This window comes from Amblyomma americanum, chromosome 8 (genome assembly GCF_052857255.1).
Source record: "Amblyomma americanum isolate KBUSLIRL-KWMA chromosome 8, ASM5285725v1, whole genome shotgun sequence".
Classification (NCBI taxonomy): domain Eukaryota; kingdom Metazoa; phylum Arthropoda; class Arachnida; order Ixodida; family Ixodidae; genus Amblyomma; species Amblyomma americanum.
Window position 1 is genome coordinate 55,613,379 of NC_135504.1, and position 26,591 is coordinate 55,639,969.

The window sequence follows — 26,591 nt, forward strand, 5'->3', positions numbered from 1 at the left end:
ACAAGGTCGCTCAGCACTTTAGCGTCACTGACCAGTAACGAATGCAAAACCGTCCGGTCCTAAAGTTTTTCAAGATTACTTAGAAGATAAAGAGGCGCCATCATCTGTGCAAGCGTTTTGAGGGGCGCTTCAAACACTCCTGCGATGCCGGGAAGTGGACACTTCATACTTGGCTTCGCTATCAGTGGGTCGAAAATGTGGGTTCTACTAAGCAGTTACTGCATGCTTCGCTCTGTAAATATGAAATCGTTTAAAAGTACGTTTTTATTTTTTTATTTTATTTAGCCAATCTAAATACAAAATGTCAACTTTGCGGCATTTCCTGAGGGGGTGAAGTGCCGGTCACGGTTTTCTTCTTCTTGCTAAGTGTATGAGAATCTATATGCATCTAGCAAACGGCATTGTTTATGAGTTTTAATCACATATGCGTAAGAGCTCGCGAGGAAACTGCGCTTAAGAGGAAGAAGAGTCGGTGAACAAATGCGCGGTAACACGTACTGCCTTTGTGAAATGTTTAGAGCCGAGGGATCGGTTCTAACAAAGTTTGAGCGGAGAACGTAGTGAACGTAGCTGAGGACTGCGTTCCTTGTTCGAACGTTATGTCTTAGCAACTGGTCCTTCAATATACTAAATTCGTTGAGAATCAGGCTATTATGCGTTAGCATAAGAGCCCCATTGGGACTGCAAGCCGGCGGTGCCACACACTTGCCAAATGCCAAGGTTGGTACACGGAAAAGCCAGCTGCAACAGGTCACGTGCCACTGTAACCACCTTCCGCGGTTGGTACGTGACAAAGAAGAGAGAGGGAGGGCCCCTCTCATTTTTAAGTGTAGAAGAGGGAGAGACTGGAAGGTGGCTGCACTGGAACAAAGCTGTCATGTGTCAATGTTGGTATGCACGCCACTGTCATCTGTGACTTACAACCTGCCGCGGTTAGCAGGTGGTGAGGTGGTGGGAAACCTCGTGTCCTCTTCTAACGTAGAAGACGGATAGACCGGTACGGGGTTGCTACGGGAAGAACCCTGTCACCTGCCAAGGTTGGTACACGGAAGAGGCAGCCGTGACATCACATTTCACGTTTGGCAGGTGGGGAAGTGAAGAAAGGCAAATGCCCCCTGAGATGTATGGTATTTGCGCTTGTGCCTGACAGCACTCAGTGAGGTTCTTATCTTACCGCACTGTCACTGCTAACGGTAATTAGTTGTCCTTAATGTTTCTTAAGGCGTTCGATATCTCTTGAAAGTGAGGGGAACGCTAGTCTTCCCCTCTCCGAAAACACGGGCTTCCACAGACGCTACAGGAGCCGCATTACACGGCTTGAATCATGTGACGGACCCCTGCAATCTTCTCTTTTGAAGAAGCCTGCAGCACTCGGAGTTCAGTTCAAAGAGCCGCTGGAGAAAGCTTCATTAAGTTTGGTTCTTAGTAAAAACACCAGATGTTTTTTTAACTATTTACGATCGTTTCTTTAAACCATAGGATAGATATGTTGGTGTGGTCTTTGCAGGCGGATTGTACAGCAAGGCGGACAGTATGTAAGTGATAGAGCTCAGTGATTAAGCGGTTAATTAACTAAAATTTACTAATAAACATTAACTGTTTATTTTAGGGGCAACATTATATTAAGAAATGGAACCACTCTAAATAGAAGCTGAGTGCTGTTTCTAAATTTCCTTCACGGGCAATTAATTTCTGAGTATTTAAGGCCAAAAATATATATTTTTAGCTCCTACACTTGACTTCCCACAGAGCACATGTTTAAAATGGCGTCGCTAAGCGTACGATTGTCGCGCAAATCCGGTTATCTGCTTCGACGGCATAAAATAGAGGAACGGCTTCCGGATTTGCTGTATTAGAAATGCGAGCGGCGTCATTTTGCAGAATATCCCGCGTTGTGCAGAAGCTCCGGTGTCGTCGTCGGCGGCGTTGTGAGCGAGAAAGAAGGTGCCCTAGCTGCCGTCTAGGTCACATGACATTGTGACGTCATTCACTGGCCAATTGTGGCAGGTGGGAACCTGTCCATCGGATTTTGAGCAAACTGCCAGCCATGGCAGCTTACAGTTAAATAAATGATTGTTCTTGAGACGCTGTTCGGGATGAGAAACCTGGGTCTTCTCTCAAGCTCCATCGACACTTTTGTTTGAGACTGTCACATGCCCAGGCAGCGGCGGAACTCTTAGCGGCTGCACAAGTGCTTCAGGAGTAGTACGAGGAATCCGAGCGATCTACGAATGCCAAGTATAGAAGGACCAATTCCGCATATACGCGCATTAACACATTAACGCTATAGTGTCATGCTTTTATTTCGTAGCTTAGGTGTCCAATTTAATTTTATTAACGTCATTTACAGTTTCTCAGGTTTAGCGTAAGAGGAGCTTCGACATTTACGTCCACACGGAAATCGACATTGAGGTACGTAGTCTAAGCAGAAAAAACTGCGACGTGTCAGCGAGTCTTTGTCATGAATCACTGACGTGGAACATCAAACTCTGCTTGCCAAAGTGCGGTAGAGGCACGAGCAGGCCGACTTCTATCTGTACAAAAGTGTTCTGAGCCCGCGGGACTATAGACTTAGGAGCAGGTTTTATGTGGCATCACACAAAAGCAGCCTCCCTGCATGCTCAACGAATGATAAGGGAATTTTTTATCGCCTATTTGGGTTTAACATCCTAAATCGACTCAGGCTAGGAGGGACGCCGTAGTGAAGGGCTCCAGAAATTGCGACCACCTGGGGTTCCTTAACGTGCACTGACATCGCACAGTACACGGGCCTATAGAATTTCGCCTCCATCAAAATTCTGCCGCCGCGGCCGGGATCGAACCCGCGTCTTTCAGCTCAGCAGCTGAGTGCCATAACCACTGAGCTACCGTGGCTGCCGGATAAGGGAAAAAGAAGTAATGGAAAAATTTTGTTGTAATCATTGCCTTTCTATTTTTTCAATTACCTAAATTATAACAAGATTTCTTTTCCAGATATGAGGAATCAGGCGCTGAAAGACCTTTTACTGCGCGGGAATGGCCTCTATGTAAATATTATATAATGGTGCCGTTCGTAATCATATGTCTATTGCTAGGTCTCGCTTGAAGAGAGAAAGTTAAGTTCGCCTTGCGCCTCTTGTGAACGTGCTCTCTGACTGCCCCTAGTGTTGCTGCTAAACGACGGCTTCTTATTGTGACCAATACCAAAACAAAGCTGGCTGAGGCGTTGGGTGCATCTCTAGCTTATGCACTCCATTCAGTGTACTTCTACTGTCCGCCGGGACTCAAGCCTTGAGCTATAGTGGATACGCCTATCCACTTTGTGACCCACCGCCTATGTCATGCCATTCGAACTTCACCCACCAGAATCACCCACGGCTGATGCCAGTACCAGCACCGTGGAAAGCTTAAAAGAACGTCTCGCCGTCTTGCTGACTCACGGCTCATGCCAGTACCAGCACCATACAAAGCTTAAAAGAACGTCTTGCTGGCAAGACGTTTGAAACGTCTTGCCCAGTCTTTCTATGGTGCAATTTTTCCAGTCTTTCTAGCCTTTCCAACGTCTTTCCATGGGGCAACCAAAGATGCACCATGGAAATTGTGTGCTCACCCTCATATGACAAGCTGCACAATTCGTGGGTACCCAAGAGATTCCACAGGAACATCCTTGAAGACGTCAAGAGGACTAGCTGGCGTGTTCCGAACAAGAGGCAGCCGGTGGAACGACGATGCCAATTTATGTGATTTCTACTTCAGTCTGGAGAACGGCGCCCACATCTCGTTTCGAGAACCGCTAGGAGCTTTTGTCCACGTGGTGCGAGTTCCAGTGTCACCTCCTGGAGCATACAGCAGCGCTGATTGTCGTTAGTGGGATGAACGTCCTCTCGAGTCGTACGTTAGACTCCCTAAAGAAGACGATCTCATGTACGCAGAGGACATGACAACTCACTGAATATATTTTTAGAGGATCACTGCTACGGTCGCTGACGCACCTTGTAAATCGAATCCCTCGAGAATGTTGAGTGTCTCGAGCAACACAGCGCCCTGGGTGGGCAGCGGAGTGGTGTGAACTCTGACGTCTCCACGGTAGGTGGTGGAAATAGGCTCCACCTCCAGGGGCTCGGTCGAAGCAAGGTGTGCGGCCAGGTCTTCGGTGGAAAGAACGCCGCCAGCCTGCCGCACGGCATCCACCATGCTCTCCGCCACGGGACCTTCGTACATGACCCGCGGTCCCTCCTGGGCTAAACTCTGCGAATGTGCAATAGATAACGCCACCATAACGCCATCTTCACGATGTCGATGTGGAGAAGCTGGCATACCAGGCGCGTTTCTAGAAAGCCGCAGGTAATTTAAAGTGTAGGCTTTTTATGTAAAAGGATGCATTTATGGGCACAGTAATGCCAGAATTGGTGGCCCTACAAAAACGCGAATAGTGTTAATATCATGCATAACTAATTATAATACTGAACTTAATAACAATCACAGATAGGCGCCTGAATGTAATTACAGATTTCAAGCTGGCTCATTCATTCAAAGCATAGTTAAGAGTGATGTAACTGGGGCATTGCAAAGCGCAGTCAACTGTTTTGGCCGGTCTTCTTATGCTGGAAACCAAGACTACACAGGAGGTATGTTGCAACAATATACAGGTTCGGTTGCTTCCGATCTCCTATAAAATTCAATCAAATGCGCTTGAGCCCTAAATGGTTATTACAAATTTTGCATAAACGATATTGGCTAATTACAAAAGCTGGCACAAATATAAAAATAGTCTGAGCTACGCCAAACAAAAGCAAACATCCTCGGAACCTTTGCACAAGTTCTTCTAGGGCCAGGAACTCGCATATGGTAGTCTGTTGATGGCTTTGCTTGTCAAAATATTCGGCACAGACACTTAGGACTGCTTCGGTGTGAGGATGCGAAAGCATTACTGTCGCTGTCTGCATTGACGCTCACCCATACACACGCCACCCACACACACAGGCGCGAACGGCACCATCCAGAACACGGTAGGACGAACGGTTGCATCACAAGTTTGATGATAATAATAATTGGCTTTGGGGGAAAGGAAATGGCGCAGTATCTGTCTCATATATCGTTGGACACCTGAACCACGCCGTAATAATAATTGAATTTGGGGGGGGGGGGGAAAGGAAATGGCGTAGTATCTGTCTCATATATCGTTGGACACCTGAACCGCGCCATAAGGGAAGGGATAAAGGAGGGAGTGAAAGAAGAAAGGATAAAAGATATGCCGTAGTGGAGGGCTCCGGAATAATTTCGATCACCTGGGGATCTTTAACGTGCACTGACATCACACCGCACACGGGCGTCTTAGCGTTTTTCCTCCATAAAGACGCAGCCGCCGCGGTCGGGTTCGAACCCGGGAACTCCGGATCAGTAGTCGAGCGCCCTAACCACTGAGCCACCGCAGCGGGTAAAGAACCGCGCCGTAAGGGAAGGGATAAAGGTGGGAGTGAAAGAAGAAAGGAAGAAAGAGGCGCCGTAGTGGAGGGCTTCGGAATGATTTCAACCACCTGGGGATCTTTAACGTGCACTGACAACGCACAGAACACGGGCGCCTTAGTGTTTTGCCTCCATAAAAACGCAGCCGCCGCTGTCGGGTTCGAACCCGGGAACTCCGGATCAGTAGCCGAGCGCCCTAACCACTGAGCCACCGCGGTGGGTCAAGTTTGTTGTGAAAATCGGTTTTTAAGAGAAGGAAATGGCGCACTAAATGCCTGAAATCTCGGTGGACACCTCAACTGCGCTTTACGAGAAAAGCAAAGAGTCTGAAAAGGCATGCAATTGAAGGTTCATATGACATCGGTTCGAATCCTTGTCGCAAGCTAGCCTCCAACTTGTCTCGCACATGCAAGATTTGTGCAGCGAGGAATCGTATGACACCACCCGCAGCGTTGTACGACAAACAGTTGCGTCGCAATTTTGGTACGAATGTAGTATAGTAAGCTGGCGCCATATTGACGTCAACCACAGTGGGGCGTATGTACTATAGACGAACGACATCTGTACGATTGTCGAAAATGGCAATGCTCAGCTTACTGTGTGTGTCCTATGTCCGCAAGATGACGTCACACTAATTTTATTGCCATCGTTGGGGTTTTCAGTACCATCTTCAGCAGACACACTAGTGCACGTCGCTGGCTTTTCTCGCCATGAGACCAGTAATGCTTTCACATGAAAAAAAAAACTGACAATAGGTATTATACATATATCAATACAAGCAAATTCGCGTCAGTGCATAGCTAACCAATGTAGGTCACTTGGATGGTGGCCAAGTGCCCATGCCTGCGTGCCGACCCTGGGACAACGTCTGTGGCCGGCTATGGCTTAGTGGCGGACCTTCCGAGACGTTTATAAGCGTAGACTTCGGCGTTATGGGTTTATTATGTTGCGACAGAAAATTTGGGTTCGCTTGCTGGCAAACGATGTATAATAGAGCGCCAATAGTATTCCTAACCAAGGGACTGCAAAAAAAAATAAAGTGACTTTATAAAATTTTTTTAAAGATTGCAAAAAAGATTCTTGTGAGAAATGAGCGCCATATATGCCTGAAAGAGAAGGCTGTTGAGAACGTCCCCTCTGTGGACATTCCTCATTCTATGTGTGAGAATGTCCCAAGTTGGCGGGCATGGGAATGGATCGAAACGTAACGTCTGCAGCATAATTATCATTGTAATTTTAGGCCAGTTAATAAATAAGTTAATAAGTCAATAAATAAGCGCAAGGTAGTCGACATAAGGAAGTTTAATATGGAGAGAATCGAGCATGCTCTAAAGAACGGAGGTAGCCTAATACCAGTCAATAGAAAACTAGGCATAGGTAAAAACCAGATGTATGCATTAAAAGACAAGCAGGGCAATGCCATTAGCAATATGGATAAGATAGTTAGCGTAGCCGAAGAGTTCTACACAGACCTGTACAGTAGCCAATGTAATCAGAACGTTAATGCGAAAGACAGCAGTGCACAGCAATGCGTCATCCTGCCAGTAACGAAAGATGAAGTAAAGACAGCCTTAGAAGCAATGAAAAGGGGAAAAGCAAATGGGGAAGATCAGGTAACAGCAGATCTGCTGAAGGATGGAGGGGACATCGTGCAAAAAAAACTAGCCACCCTGCATACGCAATGCTTTATTACCTCGACTGTACCAGATGCATGGAAGAATGCAAACATTGCCTTAATTCATAAGAAGGGAGACGCCAAGGACTTTAAAAATTACAGGCCAATCAGCTTACTATCCCTTGCCTACAAAGTGTCAATCGCTAATAGAGTCAGGGCAAAGTTAGACTTTAATCAACCAAATGATCAGGCAGGCTTTCGTAAAGGATATTCTACAATAGATCACATTCACACTATCAATCAGGTGATAGAGAAATGCGCAGAATATAACCAACCTCTAGATATAGCTTTCATTGATTACGAGAAAGCATCCGACTCAGTGGAAACCTGAGCAGTCATACAGGCATTGCGCAATCAGGGGGTAGAAGAGCCTTATGTCAAAATACTGGATGATATATATATATATCAACTGCACAGCTACTATAGTCCTCCATAAATTCAGAAATAAAATTCCAATAAGAAAGGGCATCAGGCAAGGAGACACGATCTCGCCAATGCTGTTCACCGCATGTTTGCAGGAGGTATTCCGAGGACTGAATTGGGAACGGCTGAGAATAAGAATAAATAGAGAATACCTAAATAATCAGCGATTCGCTGATGATATTGCCTTGCTGAGTCAATCAGGAGGTGAACTGCAAATCATGATCAATGAGTTAGACAGGCAGAACAAAACTATGGGTCTAAAAATTAACACGCCGAATACCAAGGTAATGTTCAACAGCCTAGCAAGGGAACAAAAGTTCAAAATTGGCATTGATAGCCTGGAAGTTGCGACGGAATACGTCTACTTAGGGCAGGTAGTGACAGCTGATCCGGATCATGAGAGGGAGATAACTAGAAAGATAAGGATGGGGTGGAGCGCATATGGCAAGTTCTCGCAGATCATGAGTGGCAGTTTACGAATTTCTCTCAAGAGAAAAGTGTACAACAGCTTTACCTTACCGGTACTCACCTACGGGGCAGAAACGTGGAGGCTAGCGAAAAGAGTTCAGCTTAAGTTAAGGACAACACAGCGAGCCATGGAAAGAAAAATGATAGGTGTAACGTTAAGACACCGAAAGCGGGCAGAGTGGGTGAGGGAACAAACACGGGTTAATGACATCCTAGTCGAAATCAAGAGAAATAAATGCGCTTGAGCAGGGCATGTAATGCGAAGGCAAGATAACCGCTAGTCCTTAATGGTAACGGAGTGAATTCCAAGAGAAAGTAAGCGTAGCAGGGGGCGGCAGAAGATTAGGCGGGCGGATGAGATTAAGAAGTTTGCAGGCAAACGGTGGATGCAGCTGGAAAAGGACAGGGTTAATTGAAGGGACATAGAAGAGGCCTTTGCCCTGCAGTTGGTGTAGTAAGGCTGACGATGATGATGATGATGATGAATTTTAGCCCTCGTGGGTTGCCTTAAATGTAGTAGGGACAAGAAATTTTGGTTTAAATTTCAAGTAAATTTCAGGAACTAATTCGCGCTTCGAATAATGTATAATGAAACCTACAGTTCTCTCGACATAATGATTCTTTGTGTGCCCAGCTAATTCTCCTGTACTCTTATATTGTACAGTTGCAAAATTTCAGTACCCCACATTTTTGTTCAGTAAAAGCGTGGACATGTAGTCATATTTCGATGTCTTTTTTGGTTATGCATATGGGTTGGACATTGTTCTCTAAGCTTCGCAGAGGTGCCGACATAACTCACCCTGAGCAGAGCAGCCAGAGGTCGGTTGGTGATGATCTGTCCGAGGCTCGGGACCCGGCCGTCCTCGTCCAGGAAGTAGCGGCCGCCTGGCTTTCTCTGCAGATCTTTGTGCCGCAAGGCCCAAATTAATTTCTTCGAATGATCCATGGGGAACCCATGCTCTGCGCAGCGCACGGCCGGATCAAAAATCTCGCTCAGGTTCAGCTGCGTTAGACCGACAAAATAAAATGGCATGATGGTTACTACTGTGTAACGCTAGACTCAGTGACAGCTGCTAAGATATATATGGTTTACATGTTAAGGCAGCGAATATGAGAGCAACTTCATATATTTGTAGTTTTCCACGCCAACCCGTGTATCGACTAGCTATACTCCCCAGTCCGCCGCTCTAGGAGCGTGGCGCCAACGATTGCCCTCTCCTCGAGCGACGAGTTTTGCAGCAGCTGCAGCAGATGGACCGTGCTGCATTTCTCCCGTTTGGCCATACTCACCTTGCCATACTCAACCACAATGCGGTTTTGTATTTCACGCTATCCTCTTGGCTTCCTCTTTCGTCGTTTATCATCTGCCTCCTTCCAGGGTAACCCTCCCTTGTGATTACTGTTGCGAACATGCTCAGCTTGCCCCTTATACTCTTTGCCGCCCCTCCCTCCTTAAAAGGTAATCACCGTCCGGTTAGAATTTCCATTGTTCTTGCCACACCCTTTTTCCGGACACATCCCGTGGTAACCAATATTCTTTTGCGGCTTCCTACGGTCTCACCATACCCTGCATACCTTGCTCTGTCCACAACAACCATTCTCTGCTTCGAGATTCCTTCGCTCTTGCGATACTAAAAGATTTAGCATACCGGAGACGTACTAGTGGAGACGTATACCGGTTTTACGTGCGGGTGCTGTGCACGCGCAGTGAACTGGTCTTTTGTTGCCTCGCGCTTGCCGCTGCACGTGCGCAGCTCCCCTACGCAATGCTGGTGAACACCAGCGCCACGTACCAGAAAGCGCAATTGAGGTGTCCACCGACCCAGGCAGCCAGTTATGCCCGTACTCAACTTTTTCATAATCAATTCCAATTTACCCTATGTATGTCTACGGCCTAAGATCCAGTGTCGCGTTTCTGCTGCAGTGTTGTGAATGCAAACACGCAATGCTCTAGTGCCATATTTCTGGCACAAAGTTCGCCACACCAACGCATGCAGCGCACATCTCGCTGCCACTACCGCCATATAGCTCGATGTGCGGATATTACTTTGATAGTAATATTAGTTATAGAAAAGACGATCCACATAACTAAACACACTGATCGTGATAGCCTAAAGAGGTAATCTTCTTTCCTGGACAACGATAACGACACACTGCTGACTAATTTCTTGTTCTGTGAAAAGTTAGGCGCGTTGAACCATCATGAACCACCTACTAGGCCCAATTATTGCCATTTTACTGTGAAAAAGACGTATTTCAGCCATGTACCTGAAGCTGTAAGATGGAGTAAGCAGCATAACATGAAAATCGCGGTGGCTATTGGCCTCGTTATACGAACGCGTATTAGGGATATTGCACTAGGAGGTCAAGTAAGAATAGGAAAAGGATAGCGATCATAATTATCATGAGTCAAAAAAATGTCGACTCTGATACAAAGACTTCTCCAGGGGAGTTACGATTGTCGGGTTGGGTGGAGTGTTAAATCCGCAAAATTATGAAGGATTGTGCTCGACTGACACGAGGGCCGCTTGAAATGAAACGAAATTCTAGTATCCACCAAATCCTAAAGATTTTATGGTGGGTAATTTGAAAAAGCGTAAACAACACAACGAGCAACGAACAAGAAGGCGTGCGGCAAAAGCAGAAGTTATCGAGGATTACAATCAGCGTGGTCAGAAGAAAGTACTTCAAACTGCACAGAACTTATTTTAAATATTAGAACGCTCTTCAACATTGAAAAGAGAAAAACTCTGCTCAGATGGCGGACTTACATTTTTGTAGCGCTATGGACTTGTCGGTTTTCCAAGTAAACAGTGTTGCCATATGTCATAACTCAAAGCACGGAATGCAGCGCTGAGCCTGAGTCTACATTCTGTCAGCCCTTTTTGATTACGCAGAATCACCGAAAGTGAGGTGGGCGGATGAGATTAGGAAGCTCGCTGGGATAAGGAGGCGAAGCTGTCACAGGACAATGTTAATTGGAAGGATAAGGGAGCGATGGCTTTGTCCAGCAGGCACGCATTTCGGCTTATGGTGACGATCACATTGCAAACCACGCGACGTTTATCAGTGCAGGCAAGCGTGTTCATTTGCAGATCGTGATTACGCTTTACTGAGAAAAATATCAATAAAGCAGTAGAGTTCGAAGACACATCTACCACATATGGTTTTCTTAACGCGGTGCTAGTTTGTTCTGCATATATGTAAATAGCTGAGCGCATACGGATTCAAGGGGTTCAACCACAGGCGCTGACTGCCTGCTATGGTTTCTGCTGCCGCGTAGTGCTGTCTTTACGCGGCAAGATAATGGCACAAAACTATAGAGAAATAACCGACCAAAGCATTCCGTCACAAACAGTGGCAAGACTGCTTTCCCCGCTTATTGCATGCCACTTTAGAAAGCGCGCATAAAAGTGCACTTCGTGGGAAAAGTAGCAAAGTTCCTTTGGTCCTGGCGTCCTTAAGTGTGCTGTTGTTTACTACCGCGTCGTAGCGGTATTAAATAGTGCTAAAGTTTTCCACACCCACCTTTCCCGACCCGAAGCGTCTGGCGATGTAAAACCAAGCCTTCGGGGCACCTGGAACCGTGGCGTAGAGGCCTGCTGCGCGCTTGAGGAGGGGACCCTCAGCGCGGCTGTGGGTCTGCACCTGCTCCAAGGTTAGGGCAGCTGGGCTCCGCCCGCTGGCATGAACATATGAAGCAAGCACTGAGAGTTTAACGCCACTTTAAAAATATAGTCCAGGCAGCCCTAATAACGCACCCCGGGCCCGTATCTTGTATTTGTAAAGTTTCGGCTAGTCTTCGTTTCATTTAGTCATCTGCCACTCGTCCTGGTTATTTGTGACGTAAACCGTGGACATCATCCTCGCCGTGGCAGGAACATGACTAAAATTTAGTCGTGACCTTCGCCATGAAAACACACCACAATGATGCCGTATTTTGGAACGTTTCATTCAGTTTTCGTTACATTTGGAACTCTGCAATTGGTCGCAGCTAACGATGACATAGGCCATGGGGAACGACGTCAGGCTTGTCGTGGCAGTAATACACCCATGACGTCTGTCGTGCGAACTATCCCCACGTGCATGCTGCACCGACGGATCGGCGCTACATTCATCTAGGTAGGAATCAGCAGTGTCTGTGTGATGAATGGGCGAACATAGTCCGTCTGGTCCTACTGCACGCGGTGACGGAAGGGTGAATAGTGGCGGAGCCGGCCGGGCCTGTGATTGGTGCTTTCCTTTCCTACCTTTGCTTTTCTTGTCGTCACAATTGCCGTCGCGAGTGAAGTCCCAACTAAATAAAACGGTAACGGTAGGAAACGCTTAAAATGCGGCTCCTGTGCAGTGCTTACTCTAAGGTCCAATTAGTTGTTATGCTTGTCACAATGTTACAAACATTACCCTCTTGTGGTGGTTGTGTGTAACCAGCGCTTTGCCTTTCGCGGAAGTTTTGGTAACTCTTTTCTTTGTGTTTATGTGAGAATCTTCCTAGGATTCGTGAGATGGTCTGAATATAGCAAAATACGTTAACAATAACTATTGTCATTACTTTGCAAACACATCTGCATCTTGAAAAGGTTTTAAATTTGCGAAAACAATCTATAATTACGCCGAAATTAACCATAACGCATTTATTAATTAAAAAAAAAAGTCCTGCAAGAATAAGCCTCATACAGGGCGCGACAGGGCATTGGAGCTTTTTAGGCCAAGCTAGTGAGATCAGTGCTTGCGTTTATCTTTTTCAGGGCCCTGCATATTCACACGAGGCTTGGCTCGCTTCGATTTCTATCGTTTGCCAGAATGTTTAGGGCATTACGAGAGAAAAAAAAGAATACAGGTACATGCGGGTACCTTGATTTAATAGAACTTATCGGGCAAATTCGTTCAATATAGATGCAAATACAGAACTGCACGAACGAGACAGGGACGGCGAAGTGGCAAAGACACGCACTAACGCAACCTAACAAATTTACTACGGGAAGGAACACAAGGGGTATTCATAACCGATCTCAGCGTCTCACTTTTAATCTAATCGAAACACGCTTGCCTGTCAACAAGTGCGCAAGAAAAAATAAAAACTAGCAGAAAAATTATCGCCTGCAAATTGTTCCTCTTCTGCAGGGCCGGTCCACTGTATGAAAATATTGAAAGCCATAAATGTCGTTAAGCGAAAGCCGACGCTCGAGTGCCTCACGATCTGGACAGCGGAAAAAACAACCGTTTTATAGCAACAAAAGAGCTTAGTCTGTCTAAAAGCACAAGTGCAGACACCTCCCCCCCCCCCCCCCCCCCCCCCAAAAGAAAAAAAAACGGTACAAGTTGTCTTTCCCCCTGAAAAAAAATTTATAATAACAATGCAAAGCGAAACTATTCGCTCTAGTCAGCGTCACTAAACAACAAAAAAGTGCAAAAAAGGCACCATGTTTTTGGCCTGTTTTTCGTTCGATTGTAACCGACTTGGTGCTTATTAGCACTATTTTCTTTGTTGACTGATGTAGGTTTCCTGAGCCTAAGTAAGGTTTTCTGTTGCTGCGACCTGGTGCTTTTTTTCGCTGTTTTGTTTTTCAGTGACGCAGACTGAAGCGGATAGCATCGTACTGCTTTGCTGTTTTTCTTAGGGCTTGCCCCGCTTTTATGGCTGCCTGCACTTATGCATGTAGACAGATTAAGCTTCTTTGTTGCTATCATCATCATCATTTATTAACCCTTAAGGGTCCCGTCAGGGACATTACATAAGGGGGGGGGGGGTGGTACAGGGGTGTTCAGCCGTCATACATGAATATAAATAGAATGAATATAAATATAGAAGGAATATAAAAATACAGAAAAATATAGAAAATATAGAATAGAAAAAAAGAAAGTAGAACAAGATGAAAAAAGACAGAAGTAACAAATTCAAATAATCACGTCATGACAGAGTGTAGCAGAAATATAAACAAAAACAAATTGCAACTTTGGAAGTAGCACAGGATGGTCAGTTAGCAGGGCTTGAAAGCTGGCATAGGGTGCAGGAAAAAATTATTTGTCGTGGAGATAGTCGATTAGGAGCTGTCTGAATCTGGAAGGATTAGTCTCAATGATAATGTGTTCGGGGAGGTTATTCCAGCTTTCTATAGCACTGGGAAGGAAAGATTTATTGAAATAATTGGTGGAGCCGTGCAAACGCTGTATGCTTAAGGAGTTAAATAAACGACGAGATGATCGTACCGGAGCTCGTAGAAGGTTTTCTCGAAGTGCTGGAAAGTTAAAGTACAGTTTGTGAAAAAGACAAAGAATTGAAGTTTTCCTGCGAAAGGCTAATGACTTGATGCCGAGAGATGATTTCAACGCTGTGATGCTGAGCTGAGATTTATACTGTGAGGTGATGAAGCGTGCTGCCCGATTCTGGATGGCTTCGAGTGAATCTATCAAGTAGGCTTGGTGAGGATTCCATATTGTTGAGGCGTATTCTAGTTTAGTTCGAATGTACGTTTCATATGCTAGTTGTCTGGTGGCTGCGGTGGACATGGAAAGTGATCGCCTGATGAATCCGAGTGATCTGGAGGCACTAGCACATAGTTTCGTGATGTGATTAGCCCAGGTTAGGTTGGTTGTTATCTCGATGCCGAGGTACCGGTATGAATTAGTTTGGGACAGCGCTATGGAGTTCAGGGAGTACGAAAAATGAAGAATCGAACGTTTACGTGAGATGTGCATGAACTTGTTGTTGTTTCCACTGTCCAGATCGTGAGGCACTCGAGAGCTTGCTTTTGCTTAACGACATTTACGCTTTTCTATGTTTTCACAGAGTGGACAGGCGCTGTTTTGGACTATCAGTTTCTACGCACTAGTTTTCTAGCTGGTTTGGATTCTTGGCTGAGCACTTATTCACGTACCAGCATTTTTTAAAATTAAATTTCAAGTGAAATTTTGAGATCGCTTATATATATCAATTCTTTCTGCTTCACATATGCAGTAAAGTTGTTAACCTGCGTTTGTGTGCGTCTTTGCCAATTCGCCATTTCCGAAAATGTAGTGGACTCTAAACTGTTGTGATTACGTGGCTGCCTTTTCCTTGTAGCATATCACAAGCGACAGCCTGAAACGGTTGTGAATGTGACGAAACACAGATCCCCAACAATTAACATGCCATGTTTTCTGCTTGCTGAATGCTTTACCTGTGACAAGTCGCGCCTATTTCCCGATTACCATTAAGCGTAGCGAAAATTGTCCCGCGTTTCGGGAAGCGAAATCATAGTATTTTATTTTTGAGCCTTACTTGTGAAAGGCATGAAACGTGCGCTATGCTTCAATCAGATGTACTCAAGTGGCTTTTAGAGATTTAAAATAAAGAACCCAATTACCGCCATACGCTATAGCGATCTTTTTCCTCCAGGGAGAAACGCAGCTGCATTGAATAGAGAAATGCTTTCAAAAGCGAGATGAAACTGCCAGATCGCTGTTGCACTGGCGTGCAAATACAACCTATCGCAACTGCCTTGAAATGCCCCTTTTGCGTGCTCTGTTATGGCTCTCTGTGGTTCTGAAAAATCAGAAAGAAAAAATAATCAGCACGAAGTACGTGCAAGTAGAAACATGGCGCGAACTGCTAGGTAGTAAACATCGGTTCTATTTCACAGCAGACTGTTTGAAGACCCGAAACCGTGTTTCAGGAGAGCTCCAGTCACACTGTAGATGTGTACAGCTTACTCGCCGCGACGGCTGGGCTGCGTTTGGCTCCAGAACTCGATGTTGCGGACTGTCGAACCAAGGCCGCAACGGCCACCATTAACGTTCCATTCGGGGGGTTGCAAACAGAAGCCGCGACGAATGTAAACTAGAATGATACTGCATTCCACTGTTAAGGTGCTTTAAGAGACCCGATAGTTTTTTGCGCCTGAACTGCATATCCAGTGCTCAAAGAAGCCAGGTAGACGGTTTGGTAAGGCGTCACAATGGCGCTTAATGCTTTACAAGAATTAGCGAAATTTTTGTTCAGAGTGCACACAACGGCTAAAATTCAAAGCACCGGATCGCAAAGACCTGTCAAGTGAACAGTGGAGAGAGTGTGAAGTCACTCTCCGCTTTTAAGGTGGACGTGATGCCTTAAGTTCAGAACAACCCAGATTGATTGTATTAGTGCCGGAGAACTCTGTCCATACAAAAATAACGGATGATGTTCTACCAAGCCAAGTGCTTTGTTACATATTGTTTAGTGCGTTTGTGAGATTGAAAAAAAGCACCCCATTTGTAACATCAAGGATGTTCAATTCATCTGGGTCAAGGGAGTCACTGGTTTTTGAAGCACACTCTATACTTTGCTGCAACGGGTGGGAAGGATTGAATTTTGTCAACGTCCGTCGGATTTTAACAGAAGATTCGGAAATATTGCTGAGTGTTTGCTTAGCTCTCGAACCTCGGAAAAACGTAAATTAAGGTTGGATGACGAGGCAGAACCGGATTTCCGGACTCCTGTTGTATACCACTGTTTTCCCATTCATATAAACGGCGATGTCACGTGATGTCTAATCAAGCGTCGACCAAATAACGCAGAACTGCGCCACGTTTTAGAAATGTGTGAAAAATAACCGGAATAGCAGAGGTCTTTTGTTGTTTGTGTGTTTAATGATTTACAGATTCGCACTACTCAGACGCGCATCGTTAAAGTTATAGTGGGGCCGAAAGCTTGATTTGTAGCTGGAGCTACGCTGGGCTACCAGTCGAGCATTTCGCGGTACATGGGAGAGGTCTGTTCATGGAGTAAGGAAAAATTAGAGTAGAGGCCGTCACGTGACATTTTTTGAAGCCGGAAACGAGTTCGGCTCCATATTGCCCGGGTTCGTTCTTGTCTGTTTTTATCCGCACTCTTGTTTACGTTTCTCCGCTCGCCCGTTTCAAACTACGCGAAGGAGCCGGCCTAAAGAGACTCCAGTGCGTGTGGCGCTTACGGGAGACGTCGGAAGCGTTCGTGCGAGACATTCGGCTACTTCCAGTTATTGCTCTTTGCCGCGTCGTATCAGCACCATCCCCGCTCTCTCGTTCGAACGAAACAGTCCGGCCTTGGATGGTCATAATCAAGTAGCATTCGACGAAGTTACTTATCGCCACTGCGGTAAGCGCGGGAAGGAACTTTCACTTATTGCGGTGGCCCAACCATGGTACGCAGTGTCTTTTGCCGCTTTTGCCTGCGTCCTTTTTGCGACGGTGGAGGTATGCATCCCTGGGTGGCTTGCAGGCTGGACTTGGCGAAATATACTGGTATACTTGCATCCAGTTCATCCTAGTCCAGTGTTAATTGCAGGAATAGAAGGTTAATTTCACCAGATGAGGTGAAGGGCACAAAATTTTTGTTCATTGAAATTGTGTGTAACTATGCAGCTGCTGCCAAAATGCAGCAGGAGAAAAGAAAACCTAATCAAGCATACACTTTGAAGAGCATGCTTGTTTGTGCTTTTTTTCTGAGATAAACTGTTATCCATGGTGCCACTGAAATAGATTGCGCTGTGTATATTATGATGCTTCCACCTTAATGAAGTCAAAAGTACAGTGATGTGTTTTTGGCACATAGGCAACTCAGGCCATCATGCGCCAAACTGAGGGTAAGGAAAATTGTTTTCCGCTGACTTTTTTAGAAATATTAATTGTCGGTGGTGTAGAGGGCGTAAAAACCGTTTTGTACTACCTAATGATGAAGGAAAAAAAGAAATTTAATGAATGGGCAATATTAAGAACTTTGTAGAAGGTCGGGTATTCTCAGCAGGCATCCTTGGCGGGGCAAAGATGTTGAGCTTCCCAACTAGTAAAACAAAACAGCAGCTTTCTTAGAAATGAGAAGGTGGCTGAGGTGTATAAAAAATGAAGCGAATCAGTGGATAAAATTTTATAGTTTCATGAGAAAACTTGCTTCTCCTAAAAGCTAAAACACATGTCCTGTCAGCAATTGCATCTTCAATCAAAAGAAACATTGGGTGTAAAGGAATATGTTCATTACAAAACTAAGTAAAACATTTATTCCTAAGTTTTTCAAGTTTTGTGCATGAGTATGAAATGCGATTAACTGTCAGGTCATCTCCACATTTTTCACAAATCGGTTTGTCTTCACTGCTCAATAGAAAATTGTGTCTGATGTGCATGTGGGCTATACTGAGACGACATAAAGTAACTTCAATGAAACGCGCCTGGTGCAAACATAACTTCCATACACCCAGAACTCGCTTGACTATGTGCAGTTTGTCGTTTATTTCACTGTTCCAAGCTGTCTGCCTTTTTTTTTTAATTTCCTTTGCACTAATTTAATGCAATCCTTAAAGCACATATTTACTCGTTTATTTCCTTGACATGAGAGTGAGCAGCACATAAATCTGCTCTCTCCTTGCCTTTTATTCCTATACGACTCGGGACCCAGCACACTATGTTTTGTCCTAGAGCTGTTGCCGTGACAATGTTGTGTATGTTGTCACCAATCATAGGAGTGAAATTGTATTGTTACCATAGGAGTGATTGCATTTCTAGGGTGGAGAGCAGTAAGTAAACTTAAAAAGTTTGTGCAACTAATACTGTTTGTGAGGTTCTCGTATACTATTTATTCAATGGCTACACTGACGGCGTAGCATTCGGCAATGAACATTTATGCGCACTGCGGAAGCGTATTTTATTCCAATTCCTTTTTATCACTGCGCTTCCCAAGTAAATATCTGTTTTTGAACCATCGGTGTAAAAAGGTGTGAAAGTACTGTATTTATCCTCAAGTGCAGGAAATTCTTGTGTTACATGTTGCTGTGGAGTCAGTTTTTTGCGGAACTGTGTAAGAGTGAAATCACGGATTATATGAAAATTATACCATGGAGGCAGTGGATCTCGTTTTCGAGCAATGCCAGGTAATGGCAGTGTAAAGTACTGCCTTTAAATTAAATCTCTCTGAAAATTTTTAGTACATGGCTCTTCCTGGAAGCTTTTTGTGTCCAGCTTGCTGGCACGAGGCAACACTTTGTATATGAGAGCATAGTGATTTTTGAGTGGACAGCTGTCAAATGTGCAAATGAGGTTTCAAAAAATCTTTCTTTGCTAGAATGAATTTAGAGCTTCGTGCATGGCATCCCTAAGCAAGGTTTCTGATGTCGGGTTGTTTGCATGCTATGCTCGCATAACGGTGGCCCACATACTGGCCACACTTTAATCACTCTCGGTAGTGGATAGCACAACCATCTTAGTTTTACGCTAGAGTGTGCATGTCTCTGCTTATGGCTGGGTCGTGAACAATGCTGCCATGCATGGTCATACCCCAGCCTAGTGTTCAGCCTGCCCTTTAATGCTGCTCTTGTTTTCAAATGTTGCAACCTGTCTTCATTGCGTATAGCTGGAAAGCTGTGTAAACAGGGCCTTCTGCTACAGTAGTGAGGACAAGAAAGATCCTCTCGTATTTTGTTTTTGATCTCGAATGTTGTATTCATCTTCATAACATGTTTTTGTGTGGCTGCCCATGCCAGGAATGCTTTCTCATACAGCAGTGAGGATGGACAAATATAGTAAAAAGTTAGAGTTCTTGACCCTGAATGCAAAATGTAGTATCAGAACATGTTCATAAAGGTGGCCGTGCCAACAATGACATTTGATTGACAACTACAAGAGTTCCTCATACAGGTGACAGAAACAGAGAGGGGTCGAAGTGCCTATAGTAGCATGGCAGGGGAGGATATATGGTGGGGGGGGGGGGGTGTCGCCCCCTCCCAAAGCTAGAAATTTTACTTATGAAAACCATGCTGAACCCCTTTTTCTCAACGAAAACAGTCCAAAATATATGTTTCAAATAGGACGGGCCCTCTTAAAGAATGATCCATAAATCCGTCCATTGTAGCACAGCAACACAGCATGTTTCACATCCACAGATCTAGTTTGGAGCACAATATATATGACCGCAGCTTTTCAGACTGCTTCAGAAGTTTTGAAGCACCCAGTGCAGTGGCTGCAGGAAGTGTCACAGTGCTGTGCAATATTTCAACGCTTATTTTATGTTTAAAGTGGAGAGCTGCAGCTGTACGCACCAAATTTCACTACTTGTGAAATACTAGCTTGTAATGTTACTACTGCATAGTTGCACACTTTACTTGTGATCAACAATACAGGCAATGAAAGTGAATTTATTGTACGTAATGAACTCATGCAATTATTTTTTTTCAACATAACCACAGGCATAATTGAAATTCAATGCACATGTTGATCCTCATTTCACTAAGTGCTTTTTACCGCAAATAACTCACAGAACATGGACACCATAAACACGTGTGAGAAAAGGCCTCCAAATTCAGTTAGAGCTTCACCGTTTTCACACTTCTTGACCATGGCCTCAACCAGAACAGCAATTGCAATTATTATTAGCAAATATTAGCAATTATTATTATTATTCTGAAAGTAGACGAAAATAAAAAATGATAGGGTTCAGAATGTCAGTTACACGCACAGCTGCAATACGAAAGGATACCGCTCGAGTGGGATAGTTGGGGTATTATACGGGCAACCCAACTCATCGATAACAATTTTTCTTGAAAAGTTTGAAACTATCGTTGCAGAAATATGTGGTGGGAAATGCAATGTGATCATTGTGGGAGATGTTTACCTGCTACAGGAAACTGGCCTAACAAAGCGCGCGATCAAAAATACAGACTTGACCTCGATATGAACGAATACACTTGAGCCCGGCACGCCACACAAATAGCTCCCAGACGCTTCAGATGTTGTATGCTTCAAACGGCCATGCAACAGAGTTTCTGTATACTAAGAACAGAGCGAGCGCAGCTGCTGCCTTTACAATACAACCCTCCGCCCATGTTATGGCCCCCGCCGCTAACATAGGCGCAATGACCGAAAAACAAAATTGGCAGTTGTAATATAGTGTTAGGGCGCTCGACTACTGATCAGGAGTTCCCGGGTTCGAACCCGACCGCGGCGGCTGCGTTTTTATGGAGGAAAAACGCTAAAGCGCCCGTGTGCTGTTCGATGTCGGTGCACGTTAAAGATCCCCAGGTGGTGGAAATTATTCCGGAGCCCTCCACTACGGCACCTCTTTCTTCCTTTCTTCTTTCACTCCCTCTCTTATCCCTTCCCTTAGGGCGCGGTTCAGGTGTCCAACGGTATATGAGACAGATACTGCGCCATTTCCTTTCCCCAGCCCAAAACCAATTATTTTTATTATTATTATTTTTAATATAGTCAGCGCCAGTTGCAATCGCTGGAGCGTTGCAAGAACACGTATATAAGTAACAACAAGGTTTCACTGCCGATGGAAAAGGGAGCGCAAATGGCACACCTACACTGCACGCACAAAACACACACGAAACGTTCGCACTACACGCCGACGAACAGCCTGCAGCGCACGCCGTACTGAACCAATGGTGACTGAACAGCTCGAATGCTCCTCAGTGAACAGCGGCGGTCTCCCGACGGCTCCGATCAGTGTCGCAGTAGACGAAATGCCCATGCTATTGTTGTCGCCGAGAGCGTTCAAATCCGGGCACGCAAGAACAATTTTACGCTGAATTCCACCTTGAGAAATGGGCAAACGGCGCCAACGTCAGCCTGTGGGCACCACCAAAAACACAATTTCGAGCAGTTAAACCTACGCCGCACCTCAAATGGCACGCCGCAGCCCGCTGCTGCCGCCCGGTTTGTAAACAAGCTGCCCGGACAAGATAATAATAATAATAATAATAATAATAATAATAATAATAATAATAATAATAATAATAATAATAATAATAATAATAATAATAATAATAATAATAATAATATTAATAATAATAATAATAATAATAATAATAATAATAATAATAATAATAATAATAGGTTTTTGGAGATAGGAAATGGCGCAGTATCTGTCTCATATATCGTAGGACACATGAACCATGCCGTAAGGTAAGGGATAAAGGAGGGAGAGGAAGAAGAAAGGAAGAAAGAGTTGCCGTAGTGGAGGGCTCCGGAATAATTTCGACCACCTGGGGATCTTTAAGGTGCACTGACATCGCACAGCACACGGGCGCCTTAGCGTTTTGCCTCCATAAAAACACAGCCGCCGCGGTCGGATTCGAACCCGGAAACTCCGGATCAGTAGCCGGGCCTCCCGATCGAGAAAAACCACGTCACTTCCTCTACACTTTTCTCCCATGCTGTTGTATGGGAAGGGCCTCTCCTGAGTTTTCCTTCCTCCATGGGACAGTTAGTCGCATGCGCCGTTACGATGGCAACCAAAGAGGAGCAAAGTCACGCGGAGCAGGAGCTGTGCGCATGCGCCGATACCATGGTAACCACAGAGACCCCACAGCTGCGCCGCGTCCTCCGTCGCCGCCACTCCGCACGCCGCTCTATCACCCGAACACCGCGTCGCATAATAATAATAATAATAATAATAATAATAATAATAATAATAATAATAATAATAATAATAATAATAATAATAATAATAATAATAATAATAATATTTTTTGGGGGGAAAGGAAATGGCGCAGTATCTGTCTCATATATCGTTGGACACCCGAACCGCGCCGTAAAGGAAGGGAAAAGGAGGGAGTGAAAGAAGAAAGGAAGAGGAGATGCCGTAGGATTGCGTTTGAGAGGCGGAGATGTACAATGGGCGTCTCTATGAGAACGTTTGACATGCATGCAGAGAAGGAGACTCCAGCCGCTGCTAAACGGCGGTATATACAAGAGAAGATTAACTTTTTCGATCCTGAAGTTGTCGCCCGGCAGTTGGCTTGAACCGAATAAGAACGCTGCAGTCTGTGTGTACGTGAAACAAAGTATCACCGCTGTCAGACATCTCCCTTCGATCGCGGTGAATAATGATGAAGCCTTGCTCGGCTTCTGGAAAAGGGTATTATCATCCAAGGAGTCTGCGTTGCACCGGGAACAGCTGTCCAGCAGTCGATTGATGTGGTTGTCACGTGTATACCAGCCTACGGCACGGTTTCACAGTTGTGTGTGACTTTGGGTGATTTCAACAGGAAACAGGACTCTCGTAGTCAGTGTATGAAAAAAAAGTTTGACCTCAATTTAGCTTCGGACACTCACGTCCAGACTACACAATGGGGACCTACTATAGAGCTTGTATACTAAAGAGGTTCTACCAAATAGCAATACTGTATCGAGAAAATTGAGACCACTGCATGCTACTTCACAGACCATCGGGCAGTCCTCGGCTCGGTCCAGCAAATTGAATAAAAGATGTTTACACCCAATGCCTCTCATTGCTAAACATACAGTGATTACAACAAGCTCAGCCAGTAAAACGTACCTCTCGCTACGTATATATCCTGGCATAGCCGAGCTAAGCTACTGCCATTTTTTTTGCACTGCAGCCGAATCCCATAATAGCGCTCCAGCTGCACAATAGCACGTTTATGCCCAGGTTAAAAACAACTCAGGTGTTTTATTTGCTTCAGTTTCCCTCCTTGTTTCTTTGTTTTCGCTGCATAAAGCCACGTTTCATTTGAGACTGCTTGTCATAACATTTTCTCCGCTTCCTGGTTTAATAATGCAGAAGAGAAACTTGTTCCAACTGTCACATAGTCTGGGCGGCTGTTAGCGAAGTTTGCTCTTACCGGGGCATGCGGCTTGCAGGATTGTTTTCAAAGATTCCTGGTCAATTACTAAAAATTAAAATGGGACACTTAAGATCCACTTTAAGGGTATGACGCGATAACGTACTGCATTAATTCTCATATAAGCAAAAAATTAAAATTGGTTTTTGGGGAAAGGAAGTGGCGCAGTATCTGTCTGACATCTCGGTGGACACCTGAACTGCGCAGTAAGGAAAGAGATGAAGGAGGGAGTGAAAGAAGCATGGAGGGAAAAGTGCCGTAGTGGAGGTCTGCGGAATAGTTTCGGCCACCTGGGGATCTTTAACTTGTCCTGACATCGCACAGCACATGGCCACCTTTTTGCACTTCGCCTCCACCGAAACGCGGCCGCCGCGGTCGGGTTCGAACCCTGGAACTCCTGCTCAGTAGCCGAGTGCCCTAAGTACTGAGCCACCGCGTCGAGAAGTTCATTCTCTACTTGGCATTCATCAATCGCCGGGAGTGCACGTATAACTCTCCTGGCGGAGTGGTGCGTCGGTTAAGCGATGCGCCACTGCCCTGCGATGGCAGGTGCTCTCCGCAGCGCACCTTCTCGGACCTAGGTTGCTCTTCACGAGCGAGCAATAAGTAACTGTCTCCCTCCACGGTGACAGTTCCACGGTGACCCCTGTTTTTTCTGGAGAGCGGGCTCTTTAACCCTGTCGTGTTAGAAACCAGGGACATCGTGAGTTGGCAACGCGAAGGCATTCGAAGCTATTGATGCCTCTGCCGTGAGTGGTGGGCCTTATGAGATCCCTACAGGTTACTCTTCCTAGCAATAATCCACCGGGGCTTTCATGCACGCCACGCGCCACAGCTGACAGGTGGAGGCTTTACAGCGACGAATTTGGTCTGGTGAGCTCACGCCCCTTCAACCAATGTGCTTTTTTCGCTCTGGTTACGCCACTCATGACGTACTGTCCGCCAAGCAATCACAATTTCTCCGGACCACACAGGAAGGTCGCCGCCACCTTTTGGCTGCCGTGGGGCTTATATATTAATGCACAAATTCGAAGCTTGTTCAAGCTCTGCCGCTGTGTTGACCAGGCTTGTTCACGATTCAGTACCGGAGCTGAGCACATATTGAAGTCGGTTTGCACCGGTAAGGTATCGAAGCCTAACGATAGACACTCGCCGTCATCATCATCAGCCTTACTATCCCCACTGCAGGGCAAAGGCCTCTCCCATGTCTCTCCAATTAACCCTGTCCTTTGCCAGCTGCGCCCACTATGTCTGCAAACGTCTTACATTCATACGGCGGCCTCACCTGCTGCCGCCCGTGCTACGCGTGCCTTCTTTTTGAATCCGCTCCATTACCATTAAAGACCAATGGTTACCTTGCCTTCGCATTTCATGCCCTAATAAAAATGCCCTGCCCAAGCCCATTTATTCCCCTTGATTTCGACTAGAATGACATTGACCTGCGTTTGTTCCCTCACCCACTCTACCCGCTTCCGGTCCTCCTAACGTTACACCTTTCAAATTTCTTTCCATGGCTCGCTGCGTTTTCCTTAACTTAAGCTCAACGCTTTTCGTTAGCCTCAACGTTTCTGCCCCGTAGCTGAGTACAGGTAAGATGCAACTGTTGTACACTTTTCTCTTGACGGAATTGGTAAACTGCCATTCGTGATCTCAGAGGAACTGCTATATGCGCTCCACCCCATTCTTATCCTTCTAGTTATTTCCCTCCCATGATCCGGATCAGCTGTCACTACCTGCCCTAAGCAGACGTATTCCCTTACCCCTTTCAGCAACTCGCTTTCAATTGTGTACTGCTGTTCTCTTGACAGACTGCCGAACATTACTCAGGTTTTCTGCATGTTAATTTTTAGACCAACCGTTCAGCACTGCCTGTGTAACTCAGTGATCATGATTTGCAGTTCAGCCCCTGAGCGGCTCAGCAAGGCAATGTCATCAGCGAATCGCAGATTGTTTAATTATTCTCAATTAACTCTTTCCCCCAATTGTTCCCAATTCAAGCCTCGGAATACTTCCTGTAAACAGGCGGTGGATGGCATTGTCGAGACAAGGACACTACTTCAGTCGAAAACAGGGCTTGTATCGGTCAATTTAGCCGCGAATACCGGAGGCTATGCTGCCCAGACTGGCGGGAAAAAATTGTGTGGCACTTTTTTCAACCATAAATGTTCAAACTAGAACATAGCCAGAGAAAGCCATGCAATCGATTATTCCTAAAGATATAAGATATATATAGTTTTTCCCAGTGTACCTTTGTTCACTTGCTGCCATTCGTATTTGTGGATAAGGTTACCATAATAGATTGAACGAATTAAAGCGTTTGTTTTAAAGTTTCTAAACAGTTTAAGGTGTTTGAATTAAAGTTTTTGTATGCCCCACGTGTTCGAATACAAATTTGTGGCGTCGCAACCGGCGCTTATAAATTCATACCGAAGCTGAAAGTACAGAAGTACAGCGCTGTGGATTTCCACATGATATGGTCTATGTTTGCTAATGCCGCACGTATCATTCTAGATCAAAAACACATTCCAAAAAGTCCTCTGTCTTCTTTAGCATGATTCATATCTATGGACGCCTATCGTGTAATCTACGTCATGAATCTCCGTGCCCCGTTGCGGGATAAGATGTGCACTCACCGCCTTGATGCACGCGGCGTGAAGTTGGTGTACATGAAGCTGCGTATCTTCGAAGTTCTATTTTGCTGTGCGCTCCTATTGGCTGTCGAAAACTTCCTTCACATTATTCTACTTTTTGGCGCGGAACATTATGTGCGCACCAGAAACTAGAATTGAGTCGTTAAAATAGCGTACCTCTTCTACGGCAGATTTCTTCTGAGAAAACGCAGTAAAGGAAGATAATTTCCTCTCTTCGCCTGGAGAGAACTGAAAGCTCGTGTCAAGCCATATAAGGCGCCTTGCAGTAAGTGTTCAGCCTGTAGCTGACACACTTAGCAATGAAGTGTTTTCAAGCCAACTTTCCTTGTGCTACACTAGTAATTGTGAGGCAACTGT

General features: G+C 45.3%; 1 protein-coding gene across 1 annotated transcript in view; it reads right to left on the reverse strand.

Moving 5' to 3' along the window:
- Window positions 1-26,591, reverse strand: part of LOC144100343 (glutathione hydrolase-like YwrD proenzyme) — a 61,638-nt gene that overhangs the window by 25,554 nt on the left and 9,493 nt on the right. Inside the window, exons 3-5 of the mRNA XM_077633317.1 lie at window positions 11,540-11,693; window positions 8,811-9,014; window positions 3,972-4,227 (exon numbers count right to left, since the gene is read on the reverse strand). Of these exons, the coding sequence (XP_077489443.1) occupies window positions 3,972-4,227; window positions 8,811-9,014; window positions 11,540-11,693 (614 nt within the window). The remainder of the gene's footprint in view (window positions 1-3,971; window positions 4,228-8,810; window positions 9,015-11,539; window positions 11,694-26,591) is intronic.